Below are 21,644 nucleotides of genomic sequence, written 5' to 3' on the forward strand. Positions count from 1 at the left end.
CTCCTTTTGGACATAAGTGGTCAAGCGACTTTGGCTTGGGAGAAGCAAATTACTCAGGATAAAGAAATACTTTGGTGACCTCTAGCGCCCTCAGATTGCCGCCTCGCCAACTGAGAACACAGCATAATAGAACAGGTGGTTATAACCAAAACCAAGCGCTGCTCAGAGGCAAGGGCCGTTTCGAGGGCCTTCAAAGTCGAGTTCCAGATTTCAGTAGTACCAACTGGCCAAGTAGCCTCCGCAGGCATTCCCTAGTTCCCGTTCCAGTCCCTCCGGGCCCAGGTGGGCGGGGCTCCATTGACACCTTTCCTGGCTGCGCAGAGGGGAGAAGGCGGTGTCGGGGGCCCGGGCGACCAATGGGAGAGGCCCTGGTCACGCGCCGTCGGCAAGCAGACCAATGAGCTTTGGGGGGCGTGACCAGAGCCTCTGGCTTCGGGCGATTATAATAACTTGGAATGCGACTCTTTGGAGCGCGCTCGGCTGCGGCAGTGACTTCGCTGTCCGGGTGCGGGTCATGTGCCAGAGAACCTAGCTGTCCCGCACAGCCAGACGATTGACGCTCCGCTCTCGCTTACCTCTAACCCGCCATGGAGTCGTTGGCTTTCCCTCGGCGCCCGGGCCCGGCTGCCTCTGCCACCGCCACCCTGACGGCGGAGCTCGCCCGGCCACTGGCAGACGGACTCATCAAGTCTCCCAAGCCCCTGATGAAGAAGCAGGCGGTGAAGCGGCATCACCACAAGCACAACCTGCGGCACCGCTACGAGTTCCTGGAGACCCTAGGTAAAGGCACCTACGGGAAGGTGAAGAAGGCGCGGGAGAGCTCAGGGCGCCTGGTAAGTGCCTCTCGCTGCGCTGGCCGTGTGGGTAGGCGGGAGGGCGGGCATGGGGCTGGGCCGCCCGCGGGGAGTGGAGGATGGATCCAGGGACTAGTGCCTTGCTAGGTGGAGTTGGAAGCCTGCAGTCTACTTACGCTGAGGTTTGTAGATGGCTGTCCTTGATTGTAGGGACTAAGTTTGTGGACCTGAGAATCTCAACCACACTAGCCTGCATGTCCTTAGAGAAGATGGGACTTAAGTTAAATTTTGCTTGAAACAGACTGTTCAACAGAGTGGAATTGGGAAGAGGAAGAAGAAGGCAACTGATCTTAGCAGGGGTTTGAGAAGTAGGTGTGTGTTTGAGGTGATCATTGAAGTGTGGAGAGTCTCCACTCTGATAGTCTGGAGATCTGCACAGGTTGGGGTTGACACTTAGGCCCTTTCAAGCTCTGCAATTGAGTCAAAATTTAATTATGATGTGTTTTTGATGTTGGGAAATATAACACCAGACTCTGGTGCAAGTTCACAATGTCCCAAGAAGATAGTTTTGGGTTTGTGGCATTTTCAGGAACTCGTGCTGTTGATTTGGGCTATGTGTTGGTAGTCATAGTAATTTGTGACCTTGAGCAATTTCCTTTATCTATATTCTCAGTTTCCCCTTCTGCAAAAATGGAGAAAACAGATTCTCACAAACTTGTAGGAAGATTGAATAAAATAACAAATGATAATTTAAATTTTTCCTAAAGCATAGGAATTTCAGTGTGAACTGATAGTTGTATCCAAAAAGGCCAGCCCTGTCAAGATGGCAAATGTGCCCAAAGTTAGCTAACAATGGTTCTCAAATTTGAGTTTAGCATGCATGGGAATCAGCTGAGGTGCTTATTTAAAATACTTATTCTCTGCTTCCATATTCAGGGGAATTTCTCGTGATGCACTATAATTTGTATTTTAATAAGCCTTTCAGAGGACATGGTTTAGGAATTATGGATTGCTGAATTTAGTGAGTGCTGCTTGTGTGTGTTTGTGACCATGGTTTGCCTTATTGGCTATGATTGTGTTTGCTTTTGCAGCCAGTAACTGGCTTGAAATTCAAGAAGTCATTTCATTGGTGAAGGAGAATAGATATTGAAGAAAGGGGTGGATTATGGCCCCATCAATAGGTCCAAGTATGTTTTTCCTGTTAATGCCTGGCACAGTCCCTGGTTGCCCGCTGCCAGGTTACAGCTATTGGGCAATCATGTACTTTCTGCTTTCCTTTTCTTTCTCTTTCTATACAGAGTGAGGGCCTGGTGAGGCTCCAGGCTTGAGACTGCTGGGCCCAGGCTTTGTCAGGGGCTTAGCTGAAAAACAGTTACTCGTGGCTTGTGCCCCCTGCCTCTTGTTGGAGGGAAGACTGGGTCTCTGATAGTGGGCAGGTCCAGAAATTGAGAAACTGAGATTGAGATTGAGATCCCATCAGGCTTTGGACTGGAATCACTGTGGGGGTGTGTGTGCGCCAGAGAAAGAGACAGACAGACAGAGACAGACTCACACAGGGAGGAATCTCATTTGATTGCAGAGTGAGATAAACGGGTTTTCAGTTTTCAAACCTCAGTGATTCTAGGCAGGGATTCCAGCTCTTATTGCATCAGCACAGAGAATTCAGAAGAAACTCTTCGGCCTCTTCCCTCTTTCTCTATATAGGGAGCCAAGATCTGTAGCTGGGACCTGTTCTGAACCTCCCTGATCCATAGACCACCCAATACAGTCGCTGGGAACTTGCTGAGGATCCCTCTCTTTCTTGGGGAGCAGCTTTCTGCTGTGCTGGTGATTTTTCCATTCTGGAGCATTGCTGTCTTCCCCCCCCCCCCGCCCCGCCCACTCATCCCTTGCACTTTGTCCTCCCTGAAGAGAGAAGGACCTGATGTCTCAGGATCCTGCAGTGGAGGAGAAGGGCATGGAGCTGCCCTAAAACCTTCCCCCCAAATGAACTGAGATCATTGATGGGGCCTAGATTCCGAGGAAAGCCTGCTGGGTGGTGACTCCCATCCCTAATTTTTCTTTCTAGCACCCAACCTGCCTAGATGGAATTAGTGGGGGGCCAGATGGGATTGTCCAGAGGGAGGGGCAGGTGGGTGGGACTAATGGCTGCTCCAGGAGGGCATCAGAGGAAAAACAAATATTTGCTCTGGATCTTGGACACATTCCTGGTATCCAAATGACATTTCCTCCTGTGAGTCTCTTAGCTCCCCTGTCGATTCCTTCCCTTAAAGAGAAAAACATTTGCTGGGGTCTTTGGAATAGTGGAGGCCACCAAAGCCTTTGATATTTTCAATAAGAAGTCATACCTTCCAAAGTTACTGTGAGGAGCGTCCAAATGGGTAGCGCTGTGGGATGGGGGTGCTTCTGTCTCCATTATATATTAAATTGCCAAGCAAACCTTTAAAGTGTTTGAAAATTAAGATAATCTGATTCTTTCATTGAAAGATGGGAAAACTAAGGCCCAGAGAGGAAAGTGACTTGTCCTCTGGCTGGTGAGTTGAAGGCCTGCAACAGGCTCTAGGATGGTGTACCCCAGGCCCTAGATGACCCAGTGCTGAGTCTTGGTCTGGAAGTTGGCCTCGAAATGAGCCCAGGCTTGTCTCTGTGCTTTGTCACCCCAGCAGCTAGCTTTTCATGTCTTCCCCAGTGCTCCAGGAAGTGAGTGCTTAGGGTAGAAAGTCACTGGGAACCAACCCCCTTTCCCCTACTTGACTATGTTGAGGGATCTTGGGTGGGGAAGCTACGTTACATTCCTGATTTTTAAACCTCATCCAGGAGGCTGCCTAGCTCAGAGTCAAGGCTATAAGGGTTCATATTGTGGCTATATTGCTTATCAGCTGTGGGACCTCTCTACCTCAGTTTCCTAATCTGTGAAGTGGAATTATAATCCAGCCTTATGGGATTCTAGGATTAAATGAGATTGTATATGTAAAGTGCTTAGCACAGTCTAACACAGTGTGATTGTTCCAGCAAGGCTGGTCCCTACCTTCCCTTTTCTGAAGACCTCTCTATCCTGGGACAGTCCTGCCCCAAGAAAGATTCTGGATTGTGCTCAGCCCTCCTTGAGACACACCACTGTGTTGTCTGCTTTGTTCAAAGCCGGAGTGTCTCCTTCAGCACCAGCTTCAGAAAAGGACTCTGCCTGGCCAGCTGCCAAAGGCTTGTTCAGCACCACACTGCCCTCCTAGCTCCTTCTGCACCTGCCTGCTCAGCAGCACGGAGGGAAGCTGCAGGCAACTCTTGTTCTTGGGCCCCAGCCAAACCACACAGGAGGGCTGGGCAGGGAAGCTCCTCGCCCAGGAACCTGGCAGAGTGGGCGAGAAGGTGGCAGGGGAGTAGTGTAATATGAGGCTTAGGGGAGGTGGCGCAGACTCCCCTCAGGTCCCATTCCTGCTCCCTGCCTGATTCTTAGGCCAGGTTCTGCCTGGTACTTGGGTAGGATAGTGAACCACCCCCAGGTCCATCCCCTCTTCTGAGCCTAGACTGGCCTAGCCCAACTTCTCCTCTGCTATCATCCTTCAGTTCCTTGCCCGCCTCTCAGACAGCTGCTACTCTGTGAAAGGCTAACAAGAAATCAAGGATATTGGTTCCAGTTCCAGGCGGTAACTGTGACCAGAAATGCCTAGCTTGTACCCTCTTTCCAGCACCTGGAACAGCATCTCTAAATCATCTCCTCCTCCTTCTCTTCCGTCTCTTCCTCCTCCTCCTCCTTCTCTTTCTTCTTCTTTTTTTCCTAAGAACTTTCTACAATCTTATCCTGAGTACATATTATTCCTGATCTGAGTTCCTGGGAGCTAGGCAATGTTTACCACTTAAGCCCAGCATCATGTCCCCAGGGTACTGGCAAAGGAGCAGGCATGTTTGAATATCTGTAAGTGGAATAGGGGCACTCGCTATCCAGCCTGGCCCACGGCAAGAAGTGGAGCATTCCCTTCCTAAAATGGGAGGCAGAGCTGGCCACCTCTAAGGAACCTGTATCTACTGAAGTGTTAGGCAGCCCTCCATCTTGGATCCTGATTTTTGTCTTGATGCACTAGGGAACTTTGGAAAAGGCAATGCAGCCTTCTGGACTTCACTGTTTTCTTTTTGCAAAACTGGATAAAAAATTTGCCCTGCCACCTTTCTAACGTGCAAGGCTGCCGGGGCAAGAAAAGCTCTGGGATGAGATCAGCAGGAACGATGCTCAGGCAGGTTAATGTGGCCACGGCAGGGAGGCCTGCAGCAGTCCTTGGTCGGCTTCTTCCTGGCCTAGTAATGGATGGCCCCTTTCTAAAGCTCAGCTCAAGTGATAGAATGTGGAAGGGAGCTTCAAGATTCATTCAGATGTGCACACTCATGACTGCTCCCTTCTTTCTACCTGGAAGGCCCTTGCTGTCCTCTTTAGTCTACCTCCCATGGCCTAGCAAACCTCACCTGTTCCTCACGATCTCCAACAGTTTTCTCCCAGGGGTGGTTTTCCCTGATCCTCCAGGGAAAAGGAAGCTCTCTGCAGTGTTCCTGGAGTCCCCGGCAGGCCGGGACCTCAGCTGCCACATTCATCACACTAGACTGAAGTTGATTTAATTGCCAATCCTCCCACCGAGTAGAGACCTTGACACAGGGACTGTCTAATTTATTTGGGGTAGCGGGGGTGAGGATGTCTAATTATTGTCTGAATCCCCAACACCTAGCACAATATACCAGGCACATAGTAGGCATCCAGCAGCTATTTAGAAAATTAATCCTTTATCTGGGCACAGTGGCACACGCCTATAATCCCAGTGGCTCTGGAGTCTGAAACAGAAAGATCGTGAGTTCAAAGCCAGCCTCAGCAATGGCAAGGTGCTTAGCGACTCAGTGAGACCCTGTCTCTAAATAAAATAAAAAATAAGGCTGGGGATGTGGCTCAGTGGTTGAGTGCCCCTGAGTTCAATCCCCAGTACCATAATTTAAAAAAAGAAAAGAAAAGAAAAGAAAATTAATCCTTTCATTTTTTTGTATGACATGACATTAAAACTAGCCAGACCAGTTAACCAGATCATCCAAGTGACTTGCCTTGAGTTGCATAGCTCAATGGGACAAATAAGAATTAGACACCGGACTTTTCAAGTCCACTGGTCAGATATTTACATTTACGTTGTCATCATTGGGGCTGGTCTTCCTTCCCCCTTGCAGTATGGTGGCCATGTACTATATTATCTAAACTTGGATGCTTTGGAGAGTAAAGGGGTCAATATTAAGAGTTATACCAGGGTAAACCAGGAATGTCTTGAGGCACGTAGCCTTCTGATCTCTGGGTGATTCAGTTAACAACCTTTCCTTGGCTTCCGTCAGCTTGTTTTTATTCTAGAACATAGTCGACCAGCTATCTTGCAGGTGAGAACAAAGGTCTCTAAAAATTAGTTCTCATAACTGAGATTGACTCCAACCAGGCCTGAGAAGAAGAGGAGAAAATCTTATCTGGGCACTGGTCCTATCAGTCAAAGCTCAATCTGGTGACTTTACCAATAAATATTTATTATTATAATTTGGGTTCACTAGTAAATAATTGTTGAATGCTCTCTGTATGCTGAACTCTGTCTAGGTTTGAGCTGGTACTGTGTCTAATTTATTTTGACAGGCTGACCGACCAGTAGATAGCTGGAGGCCTCTCCTTGGGGAACTGGCCCAGGGCAGTGACATATAGCTCTTCTTATCTGTGTTACTTACAGGGGACTAAGGGAGGCCTGATGACATACTTGTTTCCTTCGTCTGATCTTCTATGATCTTCTGGGACCTAATGGGGATAACTGGAGGGTCCTCAACCTACCTCTGAAGCCAGAACCTGAGCTTGGAGGAGGGTAGAACTGTTCATTGAAGATTAATAAATTTAATTTAAAGGGCTGGAAGTATGGCGCAGTGATAGGTACTCGCCTAGCATGGGTCCAATTCCCAGCACCAGGAAAAATAATAATAATTCTGGCCAGGGCGTGCCTGTAATCCCAGCAACTCGGGAGGCTAAGGCAGGAGGATCGCTAGTTCAAAGCAGCCTCAGCAATTTAGCGAGGCCCTAAGCAAGTCAGAAAGATCCTGTCTCAAAATTAAAAAATAAAAAGGGCTGGGGATGTGGCTCAGTGGTTAAGTTCCCCTGGGTTCAATTCCTAGTACCAAAAAAAAAAAAAAAATCTGATTTAGAATTCCAGGCTTCCAAAGTTGAAAGAGAAGGATCTCAGAGTTCTACTGTGTAGCAGTTACACAGAAACTCCTTCTAGTATCCAAAATTCCCTTTTTTTTTTTTTTCAGAATCTCGCTTTTAAGCCTTGTTATCTTTAGAGCTCTGCCCCTAAGCCTAGGATGGTTTATCATACATTTGTGTGTATAAACAGTCAAACATCGGAAATGGGCATAATCTTTGCATATGTGTATGTCTTGAGCTCTCAAATATTTTCATCTAGCTAGTGATTTGTGTCTCTATGTGATTGTTTTTACAATCTATTTATATATTTCCGTGGGCTTCTGTTTCTGAAGAGTTCACTGCACTTCACCCATTAACTGATTTTAGACACAAAGACTTAGAAACGAACTAGCCCATAAAATCTTTCCTGAAGGGAGAGAAAAGGGGTGTGGAAAGAGAAGTGTGTGGAAATAATGGGTCAAATTCAGGAGAGGTGCCTCCTATCCCCAACCCCCTCCCCGATTTCCAAGCCCAGGGATTTTTCTGTTGGTTCCCTGGGAGGAGGTGGGGGGTTGGAACTAAGGGGGGGCAGCCCTACCCCTGCAGCTGCAGCCTGGGCCTCTCTAGCATCTTGGGGAGGAGGCTCCATGGTGACCATCCATCCCGCCTGCCATTGTCCGCCCTGCACAGGGCAGGGAGGGCCCTTGAGCTGAGCCTCCCCTCTTTCACCCGTGCAGCTTCAGGGGAGGAGCGGGGCGGGGGGCACGCCATCCCTGGCCCGTTGCTGGGGTGACCGGGCCATGGGCTTTGTGAGCAACTCCTCTTACTGGATTAGGGCCGTTCCGCATTCTTGTCCGATGGGGGGGACACAGGCCAACAGGACCCACTGTCCCAGTGAGCGGAAGCCATTGTCTGCCACCAGAGCCTGTGAAAGGGTGGATTAGAGGCCCCTCCCCTCCAGCCAGAGTTTCCTTTTCTCTGTCTCCTTTTGAATCTTGAGGGGGGACAAACCCTCCTGGGAAATTGAATGGGGAGCTGTTTACCTCAGTCTGCGCCTTCAGATCTCTCCTAACCTGCCATGAAGAGGAAGTCTCTGTATTTACCACTGTGTCCCTGGACAGGACTTGCCAGGAACTGACGGCCCTGGAACACCCCACCCCACCCCACCCCACCCCCACCCAGCCCCAGATGGAGCCTCAGAGGACCTGTGGCTTCTGGACAGCTCCCTCCATAGAACCAGAAAGGGAGAGCCCCCCCCCCCCACACACACACACAGCTAAGTTCAACCTGTTTATCTCAGAAAAGAAAACCAAGGCTTGGAAAGGGAGTGGGACCTTCCCACAGGGACAGGAACAGAACCTGGAGAACCTGGGTCCCCTGGGTCTCTAGGCGGCATGTCTCACACACACCATGTGCTCCCAGCCAACTTTGCAGTCAGTCACATGGGGTGGGGGGCCGCATTGTCCAGGAACCTGTGCTGACTGGGATGGTGCAGAGGGAGACACTGACTCCCCCGGCTCTACTCAGGTGCATCTTGGCAACTTTCTCATTTCTTCTCACCTCCCTCCACCCTTCCTGAATCACCACACACCAGCCACAGGGGAAAATACCTATATGGTATTTTTACCTTTATGGACAAGATAGAAGTCTTGAAGGACTTTGTCTGGTTGTTTGTTTACTTGTTGCTAGGGAGGGGACATTCTTTACCTAAAGAGACTGGTGTTTGGAGGCTTTTTTCATAGTTTTGTTTGTTTGTTTGTTTGTTTTTTAATGTAGTAAATATATAAAATTTGCCATTTTTTACCATTTTATTTATTTTATTTTTATTTTTATTTTTTATTTTTGGTACTGGGGACTGAACCCAGGAGCACTTAAACACTGAGCCACATCCCCAGCCCTTTTTTATTTTTTACTTTGAGACAGGGTCTTGCTAATTTTCTTAGGGTCTCCCCAAGTTTCTGAGGCTGACTTCCAACTTGCGAGCCTCCTGGGTGGCTGGGATTACAGGCATGCACTTTCCATTTTAAATGTACGGTTCAATGGCATATTAAGTACATTCACAATATTTTAAATCATCATCACTATCCATCTCTAAAACTTTTTCATCATCCCAAACGGAAGCTCTGTACCTATTAAATAATAATTCCCATTCCACCCTCCACCCCCATGTCCCTGGCAACCTCTGCTCTACTTTGTCTTTATATGTTTGCCTACTCCAAACACCTCGCAGAAGTAGAATCATACACTACTCCTCTATGACAGACTTATTTTACTTAGTGTAATTTTCTCAAGGTTCAGCTTGTGTTTTCATTGCATTCCTTTTTATAGCTGAATAGTATTCGTTATATATACCACATTTTGCTTATCCATTCATCTACTGATGGACATTTGGGTTGTTTCTACCTTTTGCTATGGATTGGCTGTTTATAACAAGTTATAGTGCTGGGGCAGACAGGGATTAATTTGGAGTCAGATGGCCAATAGTCTTAACCCTAGTTTGTGCTAGGTAGTGACTGTTTGACTTTGAGCAAGTCATTTAGCCTCTCTGTGTTCCAGTTTCCTCCCCTGTGAGTGGGAAGGACAGTGCTTTCTGGACCTATTTCCCAGGGTAGTTGTGGGGGCCAATTCGTTTTCTAATACGATGAAAAATTATTTGGTGCTTCCTGTGTGACAGGCACAGTTCTTGGCATCAACGATCCAATGGTGAGCAAGAGTCCCCATCTGGGTTCAGTGTAGTGAATTTGCTCTGTAAATCATAAAGCTCCAGATTTAGAGATGCAGATTTTGACCTTCCTTGTTCACCTGTAGTCTGAATAAGGAGACCATTGATCTATTCTCCTTCCTGCTGCATGGACCCGAATCTACTTACACCTCACCCAGATAAGGACCTTTTCCAGAGAAGGTACTGTCCAGTCTCTCTGCCACCTACCCTGCTCCAGGGTGGCGTGGCTTCCCTGGATATACCCTGAGGCCTGTGTAACGGCTGCAGGCAGACCCCCAGGGCCACTGGAGCATCCTCAGGGATGCCACCGGACCTTTCTCTTCAATCTCCTGCCTTCACTGTTCCCAGGTGGCCATTAAGTCAATCCGGAAAGACAAAATTAAAGATGAGCAAGATCTGATGCACATACGTCGGGAGATTGAGATCATGTCATCCCTCAACCACCCCCACATCATCGCCATCCATGAAGGTATAGTACAGGGCACTTGGAGCTGGGAGTCGGGTGTGTGTGAATGTGTGTGTGTGTGTGTGTGTGTGTGTGTGTGTGTGTAGGAGGAGTCAGAACTGATGATGCAAAGAAGTAAAAACGGTATGGGCTCTAGAGCCAGGCAAAAGCTGGATTTGAAATCCAGATGTATGATTTAGGGCAATTCATTTCACCTAGTGTCTGGGCCTCAGTTCCTCCCTATAAGATGGGATATTCCATCTGCATTATTTTAGAGTGTAAAGATCCAACTGGATAATGTCAGCAAGTGCTCTGCTCTTGAGAGGTACTCAAGGAATTGCAGGTCTGTCGGTGTTGCTGTAAGGTTCTCCCCACTTGAACACTAGGCCAGATCCTTAGCAATCCGGGGGAGGCTGAAACATACCTAGACCTGCACCTGTCCAGGAGCGTGGGTGCTGTTCTTCAGGTGTCTCAAGAGCCAGGCCTCCTAGAGTCTGACCTGGGCTGCTGAATCACCCCTGCCACGGGGCTGGCTCCTACCTTTCCTTGTCTCTCTCAGCCTCCTCTTCTCTGACATCAGTGCTGCTCTCCTCCCTGTGACCCAGACAACAAAGTGACCAAGAAAAGAGGAAAGAGGGGGAGCACCCTCCCACACATGCCTGTCTGCTTCGAGCCTTTATGTAATATCAGTTAGATGGGAAACCAGGGGTAACAGCAGCAGCAGGTGGGAGGAAAGGGAGCCCAAGTTCCGCCCTCTGTCTGAAGATTCCTGGTGGGAAAAAATAGAGAAGTCTCCATTCTCGGGTTCATAGGAAGACATGGGACTGTGGCCTGAGCCTGTTCCATGAAGAGTCCAGGCAAGTGGTAGAGAGGGCTAATTGTATCTTGGTGTACTTCCCCAAGGGAAGAGTGGGCAGACTACAAAACATTGGTTAAGCTAGACTGAGCTTGGTGATTGGGCACTGTGTGTGTGTGTGTGTGTGTGTGTGCGTGTTTGTGTAAGTACACGTGCATGTGTGTTCTCCCCACTATCCATATCTCCAGCTGGGTCTGGGAACTGAGCTCTGAAGCTCAAGGTGTGGCCTCTCCTGCATCTGCAGATGCAGCAGACACAAGGGCATCTCAGTTGCTGAGTGACAGAAGGGCTCCTCCAGATTCCGATTTATCCCCACCCGGCTTCAGGCTTCAGGGTTGGAAGGAAGCTCCAGTTTGGGAACCTAACCTCTAACCTAGCTACTCTCCAAAATGTGCTCTGGCTTAGCGTTTTTTTTTTTTTTTTTTTTTTTGGTACCAGGAGTTGAACCCAGAGGCATTTAACCACTGAGCCACATCCCCAGACCTTTTTAATTTGTATTTCGAGGTAGGATCTTGCTAAGTTGCCTAGGGCCTCACTAAGTTGCTGAGGCTGACTTGAAACTCATGATCTTCCTGCCTCAGCCTCCCGAGCTGCTGGGATGACAGGCACACACCACCATGCCCAGCATCTGGCTGGCTCTTGATCTCTGATTTCATGGCACAACGCTTACACCTGCCAAGATAAGGAAAACCCCAGGAGTACATTCCCAGCCAGGTACCTTCCAGGAAGCTGAGTCACCATGTTCCCCTGGAAAAAAGCATAGTCTTCCTGGCCTTGTATCCAGTGGCCTGGGAGCTGGGACTCCTTAGGAGAAGCCTCATCCCTCAGCTCCTTCTCAGAGGCTAGACAGCAATAATAGTTCTGGGGCTGGCCACACAAGCCAAACTCATAAGACCCATTTGACACAAAGATGCAATGTCAACCTTACGTCCATGTGTGGTGGTGCCTGTGTGAAATCCAGCTACTCAGGAGGATCAGGCAGGAGGATCTGAAGCTTGAGGCTCAGCAACCTAGCAAGACCCTGTCTCAAAATAAAAAATGAAAAAGAGGGGGTATATGGCTCAGAAATAGAGAACCTCAGGGTTTAGTCACCTGTCTTTAAAAAAAAAAAAAAAAGATGCCAGGACAAGGCCCAATTGATGGCAAGATGATTCCTGCTATATATACATGGAGATGGGCCAGCTGGGGTAGGCTGACTGCCAGGAGGCCAGCCAGTCAATTAATTACCACATATTTATTGATTGCTTCTCTGTATGAGGCATTATGCATGAAAGCCTGGCCTTAATATTCTGGATGAGAAGTCAAAGGTGGTGGGAGGGATGAATGTCTGCATTCTCCACCATACTGTATAGTTTCATATACTTTCATCCCTCTTCTGATCCTCAACGTGGCATTGTTATTGGCATTATTTTTCAAATTTATGCATGAGGGGCTGGTGATATAACTCTGTGGTAGAGCACTTCCCCTGCATGCGCAGGGTTCTGGTTTCAGTCCCCATCACTGCAAAAATAAAATAAAATAAAATTTAAAAATTAAAATTAGGCATGAGGAGGGCTGGGGTTGTCGCTCAGCAGTAGAGTGCCTGTAGGCATGAGGCCCTGGGTTCGATCCCCAGCACCACATTAAACAAACAAAACAACAATCCAGAAACAAAACAAAACAACAAAAGAGTAGGTACCATTTCTGTAGTACATGCTTTGGTGTTAGACTCTCTGCCAGCCGGCTCAGTCAGACTTGGAGAGTCAGTGATATTTGTTTCTTGGTCCTGTGAGATCGCCATTATTATCCCACTTTTCATATGAGGAAACTGAGGAACAAAGGTTGGTTGACTTGTCTAAGATCACCCATCCAACTGCATTCTTATTGAAGTATCCAGAAGAGCTTTGACCAAAGTCATAAGGTAGAAAATATCAGATTTGGAGCCAATAAACTTGGCCTTTCATTCTCATCCAGCAAGGCCTCTGCCATCCTGGGGGGCTTTTCAGAATCCTCAAAAGCCTGAACTTAGGGTATGCCCCTTTCCCTTCTTCACTTGTCATACCAGGAAGACGCTGAGTGCTTCAAAGGCCTTGCCCTGCCTTTACCCGCAGCCCTGGGCCCCCATCAGCAGATACCCTAAAAGAAGGCCCCATCTGGTTCAGGGCCAGGGAGGGATTGTGGCCCCTGGTGGGACGCAGTGCACTCTGGGAGGGCCTGACATCTCCACCTTGCTCTGCCCAGTATTTGAAAACAGCAGTAAGATCGTGATTGTCATGGAATACGCCAGCCGAGGTGACCTGTATGACTACATTAGTGAGCGGCAGCGGCTGAATGAGCGGGACGCCCGGCATTTCTTCCGGCAGATTGTGTCTGCCGTGCACTACTGCCACCAGGTGAGCACCACCTTCCCTGACCATGCCCCAAAGGGGTGGTCCCTGGATCTGGACGGACCAGAGAGATTTCCATAGCACGTCCAGGATCACACGGGTTTAACAGCAGGGACTCTGGACTCTCAGATGAGGGAATGTTGGTGTCTGGCTTTGAGTCCTCTTGGTCAGGGATGGATAGAAGGGTCTGTGATATCTTGTACCATATGGCAATCAAAAGGAGCATCCCGCCTACCCCATGCTTGGCTTCCTTTGTGTTTACTGTGCATTCCAGATTAGGCCCCTGTCCCTTTCCCTTCCTTGGTGACCTTGCCCTAACTCAGCTCCTTCCTCCTTCAGAATGGGATCGTCCACCGGGATCTCAAGCTGGAGAATATTCTGTTAGATGCCAATGGAAATATCAAGGTGAGCCTCACTTCTTGTTTCCACACAATTCAACCTGCAATTAGCAACTAGCTCTTTGGCACCTTTCCCCGTCAACCAAGCACCTCAGCGCCAACTTCCTGTTTCCAGCAGCTGCTAGATCTCTATGCCAAAGTAGTTAAATTTAGGTGAGTCAGGAGAAGTTCATATTGATGGGATAAACTCACAGACCTCAGGACTGGAAAGGGGAGACTGAGGCAGGGAGACCAGCCCTATAGGCTCCAGGAGAGTGAACCTCTGCAGTACTTCCTGACCCAGGGCTTAGTCTCCTCCAGGAGTTCCTGACCTGTGCCTTGAAGTGCCCTGGTGCTGAGTCCATTCCCCTTAACCAGCCAATTCCTGGAGAAGGTGGGGCTTTCTTTGATGCTGACCAGAGGGAGGGAAGCCAGAGGCAGTAAGTTCACATAATCTGGACAGGCACGTACTTTCCTATCTGTACCAATAATATACCTCGTTATGGGCTTCACCTGGTAACTGTTTGATAAGAGGCCAATAAAACCATAAACAAGGGAGCCAGGGTTTCATAAACAGTCCCTCTCCACCCTGGGCACACATGACCCTCTGATGGGGTGAAGAGTTGGGAACAGCAGGGCATTGACCTCTGCCCCTAGCTGATGTTATCTGGGAGAGGGTTTCTAGAGAGTGAGAGGATGAATTTGGGTTCTCTCCAGCCTCGGGGTTGGTTGGCTTAGGAAGTCCTACAAGAAGATTCTTTCTCCTGGAATAATACCACAGCCCTGATCTTTGCTCTACTCTTACCATTGACCTCTAGTTATCTTGAGCTGACCTCAGATACCTGCCCAGGTATGGGCAGAGAGGCCAGCCCTTGATGGGAAGAGCAGCTCAGGTCTTCCATGATTAATGGGTAAGGGGCCTTGCTTGCCTCGGAGGGCTCTGCAATGGCGTAAGAAGCTGGGCCTCCCTCTCCATCTGGCTGACCTTCCTCATGGTCAGTAAGTGCTCATTGAGCATCACGAGGGTCTCACTTGTACTAGGAGCCACAGGTAGAGATAAGGAGATCAGCATGGGGGGTCTTCCATCTGACTTGGTGGGAGAACGGATGAACAAGGTTTGCAGGGAGCCCATTGGAAACTGTGGGGCTTCCTAGGGGAGGATCCGAGGCCACGGAAACCTTCCCCGGAGAGGGGTCCAGAATCAGGAGGATGCCCAGGCAGAAGAGGGCATCCCTGGCTGGAACACAGCCCAAGCAAAGCCACCTGGGGAACACTGAGTGTCCTGGAGCCCCACATACCTCTGCCTAGGTGCTCTTTATGGACACAGATGCTCAGGGCCTGAGCTGTGTTGACTGTGCCCAGTGTGAGGCAAGAATCAAGGGACCCTTTCCTTCTGCTGTGGCCTGGGTTTCCTCAGGGCCTGGACAGATGCCAGCTGAGAGCTGCAGAGCAACATAGGCCTTGGCATGACCCATGTCCAATGTTTGACCTAACCCTACAGATCGCTGACTTTGGCCTGTCCAACCTCTACCACCAAGGCAAGTTCCTGCAGACATTCTGTGGGAGCCCCCTCTATGCCTCACCTGAGATCGTCAACGGGAAGCCCTACATGGGCCCAGAGGTAAGTGACGCCTCCTCCGCCCACCCCCCTGTCATTTACACTGACTTTCGATCCTGTGGGATAGATGAGCTAGTGTTCTACTTCTGTGCCCCTTTACCTTCCTCGTTTCTGTTATTTTGTTACCTTCTGGCACCCAATCCAGCCTCCCTGGAGTGACCTGGTGCCCCATCCTGACCCAGAAGGGATAGTCTGACTATTGCTCCCAAGAGTGATGTCACCACTCTCCCTGTGAGCCTCAGCCCCTTCTTCAGCATCCTCCCTGTCCCCCCAGGTCTAAGAGAGGTCATCCTCAGGTCATCCAAGTTCTCTAGCATGTACCCTTTTCCTCTCTGGTACTGGGAGTGAGGCTCATGGTCCTCTGGCCAGTGGCATGCCTACATCCTTGCTGATTCCCCCCTCTCTCAGGTGGACAGCTGGTCCCTGGGTGTCCTCCTCTACATCCTGGTGCATGGCACCATGCCCTTTGATGGGCAGGATCACAAGACGCTGGTGAAGCAGATTAGCAACGGGGCCTATCGGGAGCCGCCTCAGCCCTCTGGTGAGTGAGAGCCATAGGTGTTCTAACGCAGGCTCGGGTGTGCATCACCCAGTCCTGATGCAGGGATTAAACATCAGCACTGATGTAAAGAGGCCAAACATCCACCATGACCCATGGTAGATTCCGGTGACCTGCATTGTCTCTCTGCAGTGTCTAAGGCCTCCGAGGAAGGAAGGGATAGTTTTTCCTTCCTTGTCGAACGATTGATCATAACTTGGGAAGTCCTTCCTCAGGTCCAACTTCAATCCTCTTTGCTACAGTTGTCTCATATCTTGTTGCTTTTGTCCTCATCTTCAGAAATCTGTCCTTGTGCATAGGGTGTAGAGGCAGGAAGAAGTATCTGAGAGCCCTAGCTTACCCTTGAACATAGTCCTTAAGCTCAGACAGTTGAATTTCAGTGGAAAGATGAAAAAGACACACTAACACAAACAAGGGCTGGTGAGGGGTCATAGGGGAGAGGCAACAGGCAGAACCCATCCAGGGAAGCTGGCCTAGGGAGCATCATGGCCTAAGGTGTGTATGGGGTCCTTGGTGGGAATGTGCGGATCTGGCCTAGATAAGCCATGTCTGAGCACCAATGGGGACAAGCAGAGGGGGGCTGTGGGGTGGCTATCTCAGCTGCCAAACCCAAACCTCTGTCTTTTTGTCCCCCAGATGCCTGCGGCCTGATCCGGTGGCTGTTAATGGTGAATCCTCTCCGCCGAGCTACCCTGGAGGATGTGGCCAGTCACTGGTGGGTCAACTGGGGCTATGCCACCCGTGTCGGGGAGCAGGAGGCACTGCGTGAAGGTGGGCACACAACCAGCGACTCCGCCCGGGCCTCCATGGCTGACTGGCTCCGCCGATCCTCCCGCCCCTTCTTGGAGAATGGGGCCAAGGTGTGCAGCTTCTTCAAGCAGCACGCGCCTGGCGGCAGCGCCACACCAAACCTGGAGCGCCAGCATTCACTCAAGAAGTCCCGCAAGGAGAATGACATGGCCCAGTCTCTCCAGGGGGACCCTGCCGATGACACTTCCCCTCGCCCTGGCAAGAGCAACCTCAAGCTGCCCAAGGGCATTCTCAAGAAGAAGGCGTCGGCCTCAGAGGGGGCCAGGGAGGACCCTCAGGAGTTCAGCTCAGTGGCGGGTGGCCCAGGGCACGTGGATGGCCCAGGGCACGCGGATGGCCCAGGGCACGTGGCGCCCCTGCTCCCCAGGAGGGGCATCCTCAAGAAGCCTCGGCAGCGTGAGTCTGGCTACTACTCCTCCCCAGAGCCCAGTGAGTCTGGAGAGCTCTTGGATGCAGGTGATGTGTTCATGAGTGGGGACCCCGTGGAGCAGAAGTCCTCTGAAGCCTCAGGGCTGCTCCTCCATCGCAAGGGCATCCTCAAACTCAACGGCAAGTTCTCCCGCACGGCCTCAGAACTTAAGCCCCCCACTGCCTTTGGCTCTCTGGATGAACTGGCCGCCCCTCCACCGCCAGCCCGGGCCAGCCGCCCCTTGGGTGCTGTGAGTGAAGACAGCATCCTGTCCTCTGAGTCTTTTGACCAACTAGACCTGCCTGATCGACTCCCCGAGCCCCCGCTGCGGGAATGTGTGTCTGTGGACAACCTCATGGGACTTGAGGAGCCTCGCTCAGAGGGGCCTGGCAGCTGCCTGAGGCGCTGGCGGCAGGACTCCTTGGGCGATAGCTGCTTTTCCCTGTCAGACTGCCAGGAGGTGACACAGTCCTACCCGCAGTCACTGGGGGTCTGCTCAAAGCTCAGCTGAGGGGCAGTGTGCATTGCCCCAGCCCGGGCAGGCGCTAAGATACAGCTGGCTGCACCCTGAGCAGGGAGCGCCTTCTCCCTGCCTCCCAGGGCCAGCACCCCAGCTCAGAAGACTGAGGTGGTTGGGAGGGCTAGATGGGAGAGGGGGGCACAGGAATGCATCAAGAGTTCATTGTCTTCTGCCCCACGATCCTGGAAGATAATAGCCGGGGAAGAGGAGAGAAGCAGAGAGGGAAGGACTGAGTCGGAGTCTGGGTTACCTGCATCTTGTGCCCAGATGGGGCTGCAGAGACCTGGAAAGAGTCCTTCAACAGCTTCTGTCCTCTTCGTTGCCATGAGGAAGCTTGAGGTGTGGTGCCTTTCACCTGTCAAGGTGGGGATGGACCATCCTCACACAAGTTTGAATCCCCATCGACCTCTGGGGCTAGAATGTGGTACCTCTAAAGTACCCGGGGCATCCTGGGAGTGATCTGGAGTAACCCTCCCTTATTTATCTAGGAGTAAGAGAACACAGCCTCTGTTTCCTAAATGGTTCCTCAAAGGTTCTCTTCCCTTTTCCATCCTCCAAACCTGGCCTGAGCCTCCCAGAGTCGCTGCTAAGAATCTTAAAAGACTTGAAAAGGCTCAGGCCACTGCTTAACTTCATCTCAAGAGACCCAGACTCCTCTGGACCCCACCTGAGACCTCACAGACTGGAACTTCTGCCTCCAAGCTGCTCTGGAAGTCTAGGTTATGGATGCCTCTATTTCTCTGGACTTTCGGGACCTAGAATGTCCTTATTTATTTTTCTGTTCTCAACTCTGTATTTTTTTTTAAGTGAATTTTGCTTTTTACAATAATGTGAATGCCATGTTCTGGGGAAATCCATCATGCCATATAAACTTCTGGTACTGAGAGGTGTGTTTGCAATGATGCCCCACAGATCAGGGGAGGGGGGCCCTTTGGTACACCCACATGTTCTGTTGCTTGCACTGTCTGGAGATGAGTCCCTTCACTCCACACCCCATGCTGTCTCTGTGGGCAGAAAAAAACACTCCATTAAAACCAAGATGATGAATGGAAAACAACCCCTGTTGTTCTTCTGGGGGACATGGGGGTGAGGAACAGGTCTCCCAGCCTTCTCTTAATACAAGTACTCCCAGGGTTACGAGGGGTGGGACATAGAGAAACTGCTTGATCCAAACAGAACCAAAGGGCTGGGGGTGTGACTCAGTGTCCCAGTACTTGCCTTAGCATGCACACAAGATCCTCAGCACCACAAAATAATGATAATAATAAACAGAATAGCTGGGTGTGGTGACACACACGCCTATAATCCCAGTAGCTCAGGAGGCTAAGGCAGGAGGATCAAGGGTTCAAAGCCAGACTCAGCAAAAGCAAGGTGCTAAGCAACTCAGTGAGACCCTGTCTCTAAATAAAATACAAAATAGGGCTGGGGATGTGGCTCTGTGGTCCAGTGCCCCTGAGTTCAATCTCTGGTACAAAATAAAATAAATAACTCCCAGGCTTTAAGCTTCCCAAATCTCCTGTACTTCTGCACCAGCAGCTCTGGCCCCACTCTATTAACAAAGTGGGAAAGCCCTGGGCTGGAAGTCCCAGAGTGTTCTTCCCACCTGCAGTTCTAAAGGAAGAACTGGTCTGCAGATTACCCAGCCCCACCCCCACCTTCTCTCCGCCTTCTCCCGCCCCTCTCCCATCTGCTTGACACCCTGCCCCCTGCTGCTTCAAGACACCACCACACTCTCTATTTTCTCTCCTTCCAAAGAAATCCCCTTTCCTTCAGTGCAGGGCAGCTTCTCCTCCCTCCGCCCCCACCCCAGACTCCTGGAGGAAGTAAAGAATGCCTGGAATGTCCACCCCCCACAGGCCGGCCCCCCCTACCCCCTGCAGAGCATTCCCTGCACGCCTGCTCCATTGAGAAACTCCCGGGCTCTAAGAACTGGGGATGAAAGGGAGGATGAGGACAAAGGGCAGGCTGGCTGCTGGCTGGCTCTGGCTCTAAGCCGGCCCCCTTCCCTGACCTGCTTGGGTATTCACAGCCCCCAAATATCCCCAGTTCTGGCCAGCTCCAGCTCCTGGGTTCACTCCCACCTGTCCCTGGCAGGAGCTGCTGTCTGGTGCAGAGTCTCGGAGCTTCATTCTCTGTACCTGGAAGGCTGGGAAGGTCACTGAGTCTGGGGAAGAGAGAGCAGGCAAGGATGGATGGGGTCAAGACACAAACAGAAATTGCTTGGGTGACGGCTGGGCTATTTAGCTGTGAAATCTCTAGAGGTCCATCCTACTGAGTACTGGAACTCTGGGCTAGGCTCTGGGTAAACACTGGAAAAATACAGGGGTGGATCTTTACCCTGAAGAGGCACAGAGTTCTGCGGTGGTGTTAGCAGTGTGCGTTTATTTACTCCACTCAAGCTACGTTGGGCACCAAGCTCCGTGGAAGACAGGTACCTGCTGCCTCGCTAGTGCGACAATTAAAGACCTCAGCCTGGAGGAGTTTGCAGACTGGAGGGCAAGGCAGCACAATAGGTTAAATCAGTGAGGAACTGTCCAGATTATGCTGAAGTGGAGTTCAGCTGAGGGAAAGAAGAATTGCATCTTGGGAGATAGACAATAGGGGCTACCTTATATTAAATGCTTTACATATCAGGCATATTATCTGTGTGGCCTCATTTCATGTACACGAAGCCTTGTTACAGTCTTCTCAGCTACAGTTTTTATCATTCTCTGTTTACGGAAGAAACGGAGACTTAAAAGCATTCAATAACTTGCCTAGCTAGCAAGTGGGAAAACCAGATCTCAAGCTCAGATCTGTGAGATGCCAAGTCTCTGTGGGTAGAGAGGCTCATCAGAACAGGACTGGATTTGGAGAAATGAGTAAAAGTAGTGAATGGAAAAATATGTATTGAGCATCTATTACGTGCCAAGCTCTTTGCCAGGAATAAGGAAAGTAGCAATTCCCTCTATTGGAAACGCCCTCCCCTGGTCTCCACAAGCCCAGAGAAGGAGCTAGGGAAGGGGGGGGCGGGGGCGGAGTGGAGCAGGGAGAAGCTAAAGAGGGAGGGCAGGAAGAAGAGGTCACAGAGCAGGGAGGACCTATACCTGGTGGGAAACCATGTTCTGGGATGAAGGGGACAGAGAGGACACAACCCTGAAAAACCCTTTCCATCAGCACTGTCTCAGCAGGTCCTGGGGGAGATTGGGAGTCTGAGGGATAGAGAGGCCAGGCAAAGGTGTTTGGTCCCAAGATCTTGGTCGGTTTGCTTAACCTCCTGGAAGCCAGGGCAGGGCTGCAGAGTAGGTGGGATGAGTGGGGTGCCTGTGGGAGAAGCCTTTTGGCTAGGGAGAATCTGGGTGGGAAAGGAGTATCTCTCTGATCTCCACTCCAAAGAGGCCTAGATTTGGGGGCCTGGGTCCCATCTGCAAGGCCCTTTCCCTCACCTGCCAGGATACTTCATACCAAAAACATTCCAGAAAGCAGGCTCAGCTCACAATGACGCTGGGCCCCCGGGGGAGAAGGCCCGGACTGCGGGAATATTTAGTGCCACATCAGCGCTTCGGGAATGTGAAAAACCCAGACAACCATGGGGGAGGGCAACTTTGGGAGATAGGAGAGGACTTCTGAACTCTCCCTGTTCTCAGCCCTTTCCAGAGGCAAGACCAAACTGTCCTTGAGTGGAAACCCCCTCACTAGGGAGTGTCCAGGCTTCTCCGGGTGGAAGGAGTAAACTCTGGTGACATGCTAGTATGTCCCCACTATCAAGATGGCCCCTTGACTTTTCCCTCTGCCCCGTCCAGCCCGCTGGGTTTCTAAAGCAGAAGTGGGTGGAAGGTGGGAACCAGAACACAGATGACCGGGGTGGATTTCTGGAAAAGAGTACAGGCCCTGGCTTGGAGCAAAACCAATGCAGAGGCCTCTGGGACTCAGGATTCTGCTTGATAAGCGATCCTCTACATACAGTGTTCATTCGTTCATTCCCTAACTATTTATTTGCTGAGGGCTTGCAGC

The 21,644-nt window shown here is 50.5% G+C and overlaps 1 protein-coding gene across 1 annotated transcript; it reads left to right on the forward strand.

Moving 5' to 3' along the window:
• Nucleotides 1-455: 455 nt before the first annotated feature.
• Nuak2 (NUAK family kinase 2) lies at nt 456-18,656 on the forward strand. Its single transcript, XM_076831400.1, has 7 exons — nt 456-833; nt 10,040-10,160; nt 13,213-13,364; nt 13,698-13,763; nt 15,237-15,356; nt 15,762-15,894; nt 16,549-18,656. Exons 1-7 carry the CDS (start codon nt 588-590, stop codon nt 17,640-17,642), a joined length of 1,932 nt encoding a protein of 643 aa, XP_076687515.1. The 5' UTR covers nt 456-587; the 3' UTR covers nt 17,643-18,656.
• Nucleotides 18,657-21,644: the final 2,988 nt, after the last annotated feature.

This window comes from Callospermophilus lateralis, chromosome 13, assembly GCF_048772815.1.
Source record: "Callospermophilus lateralis isolate mCalLat2 chromosome 13, mCalLat2.hap1, whole genome shotgun sequence".
Taxonomy (NCBI): domain Eukaryota; kingdom Metazoa; phylum Chordata; class Mammalia; order Rodentia; family Sciuridae; genus Callospermophilus; species Callospermophilus lateralis.

Coding starts and splice junctions, on each gene's coding strand:
- Nuak2 (XM_076831400.1), top strand. CDS start 588: ATGGAGTCGTTGGCTTTCCCTCGGCGCCCGGGCCCGGCTGCCTCTGCC. Junction 834..10,039: donor GGGAGAGCTCAGGGCGCCTG/GTAAGTGCCTCT, acceptor CACTGTTCCCAG/GTGGCCATTAAGTCAATCCG. Junction 13,365..13,697: donor CCGTGCACTACTGCCACCAG/GTGAGCACCACC, acceptor TTCCTCCTTCAG/AATGGGATCGTCCACCGGGA.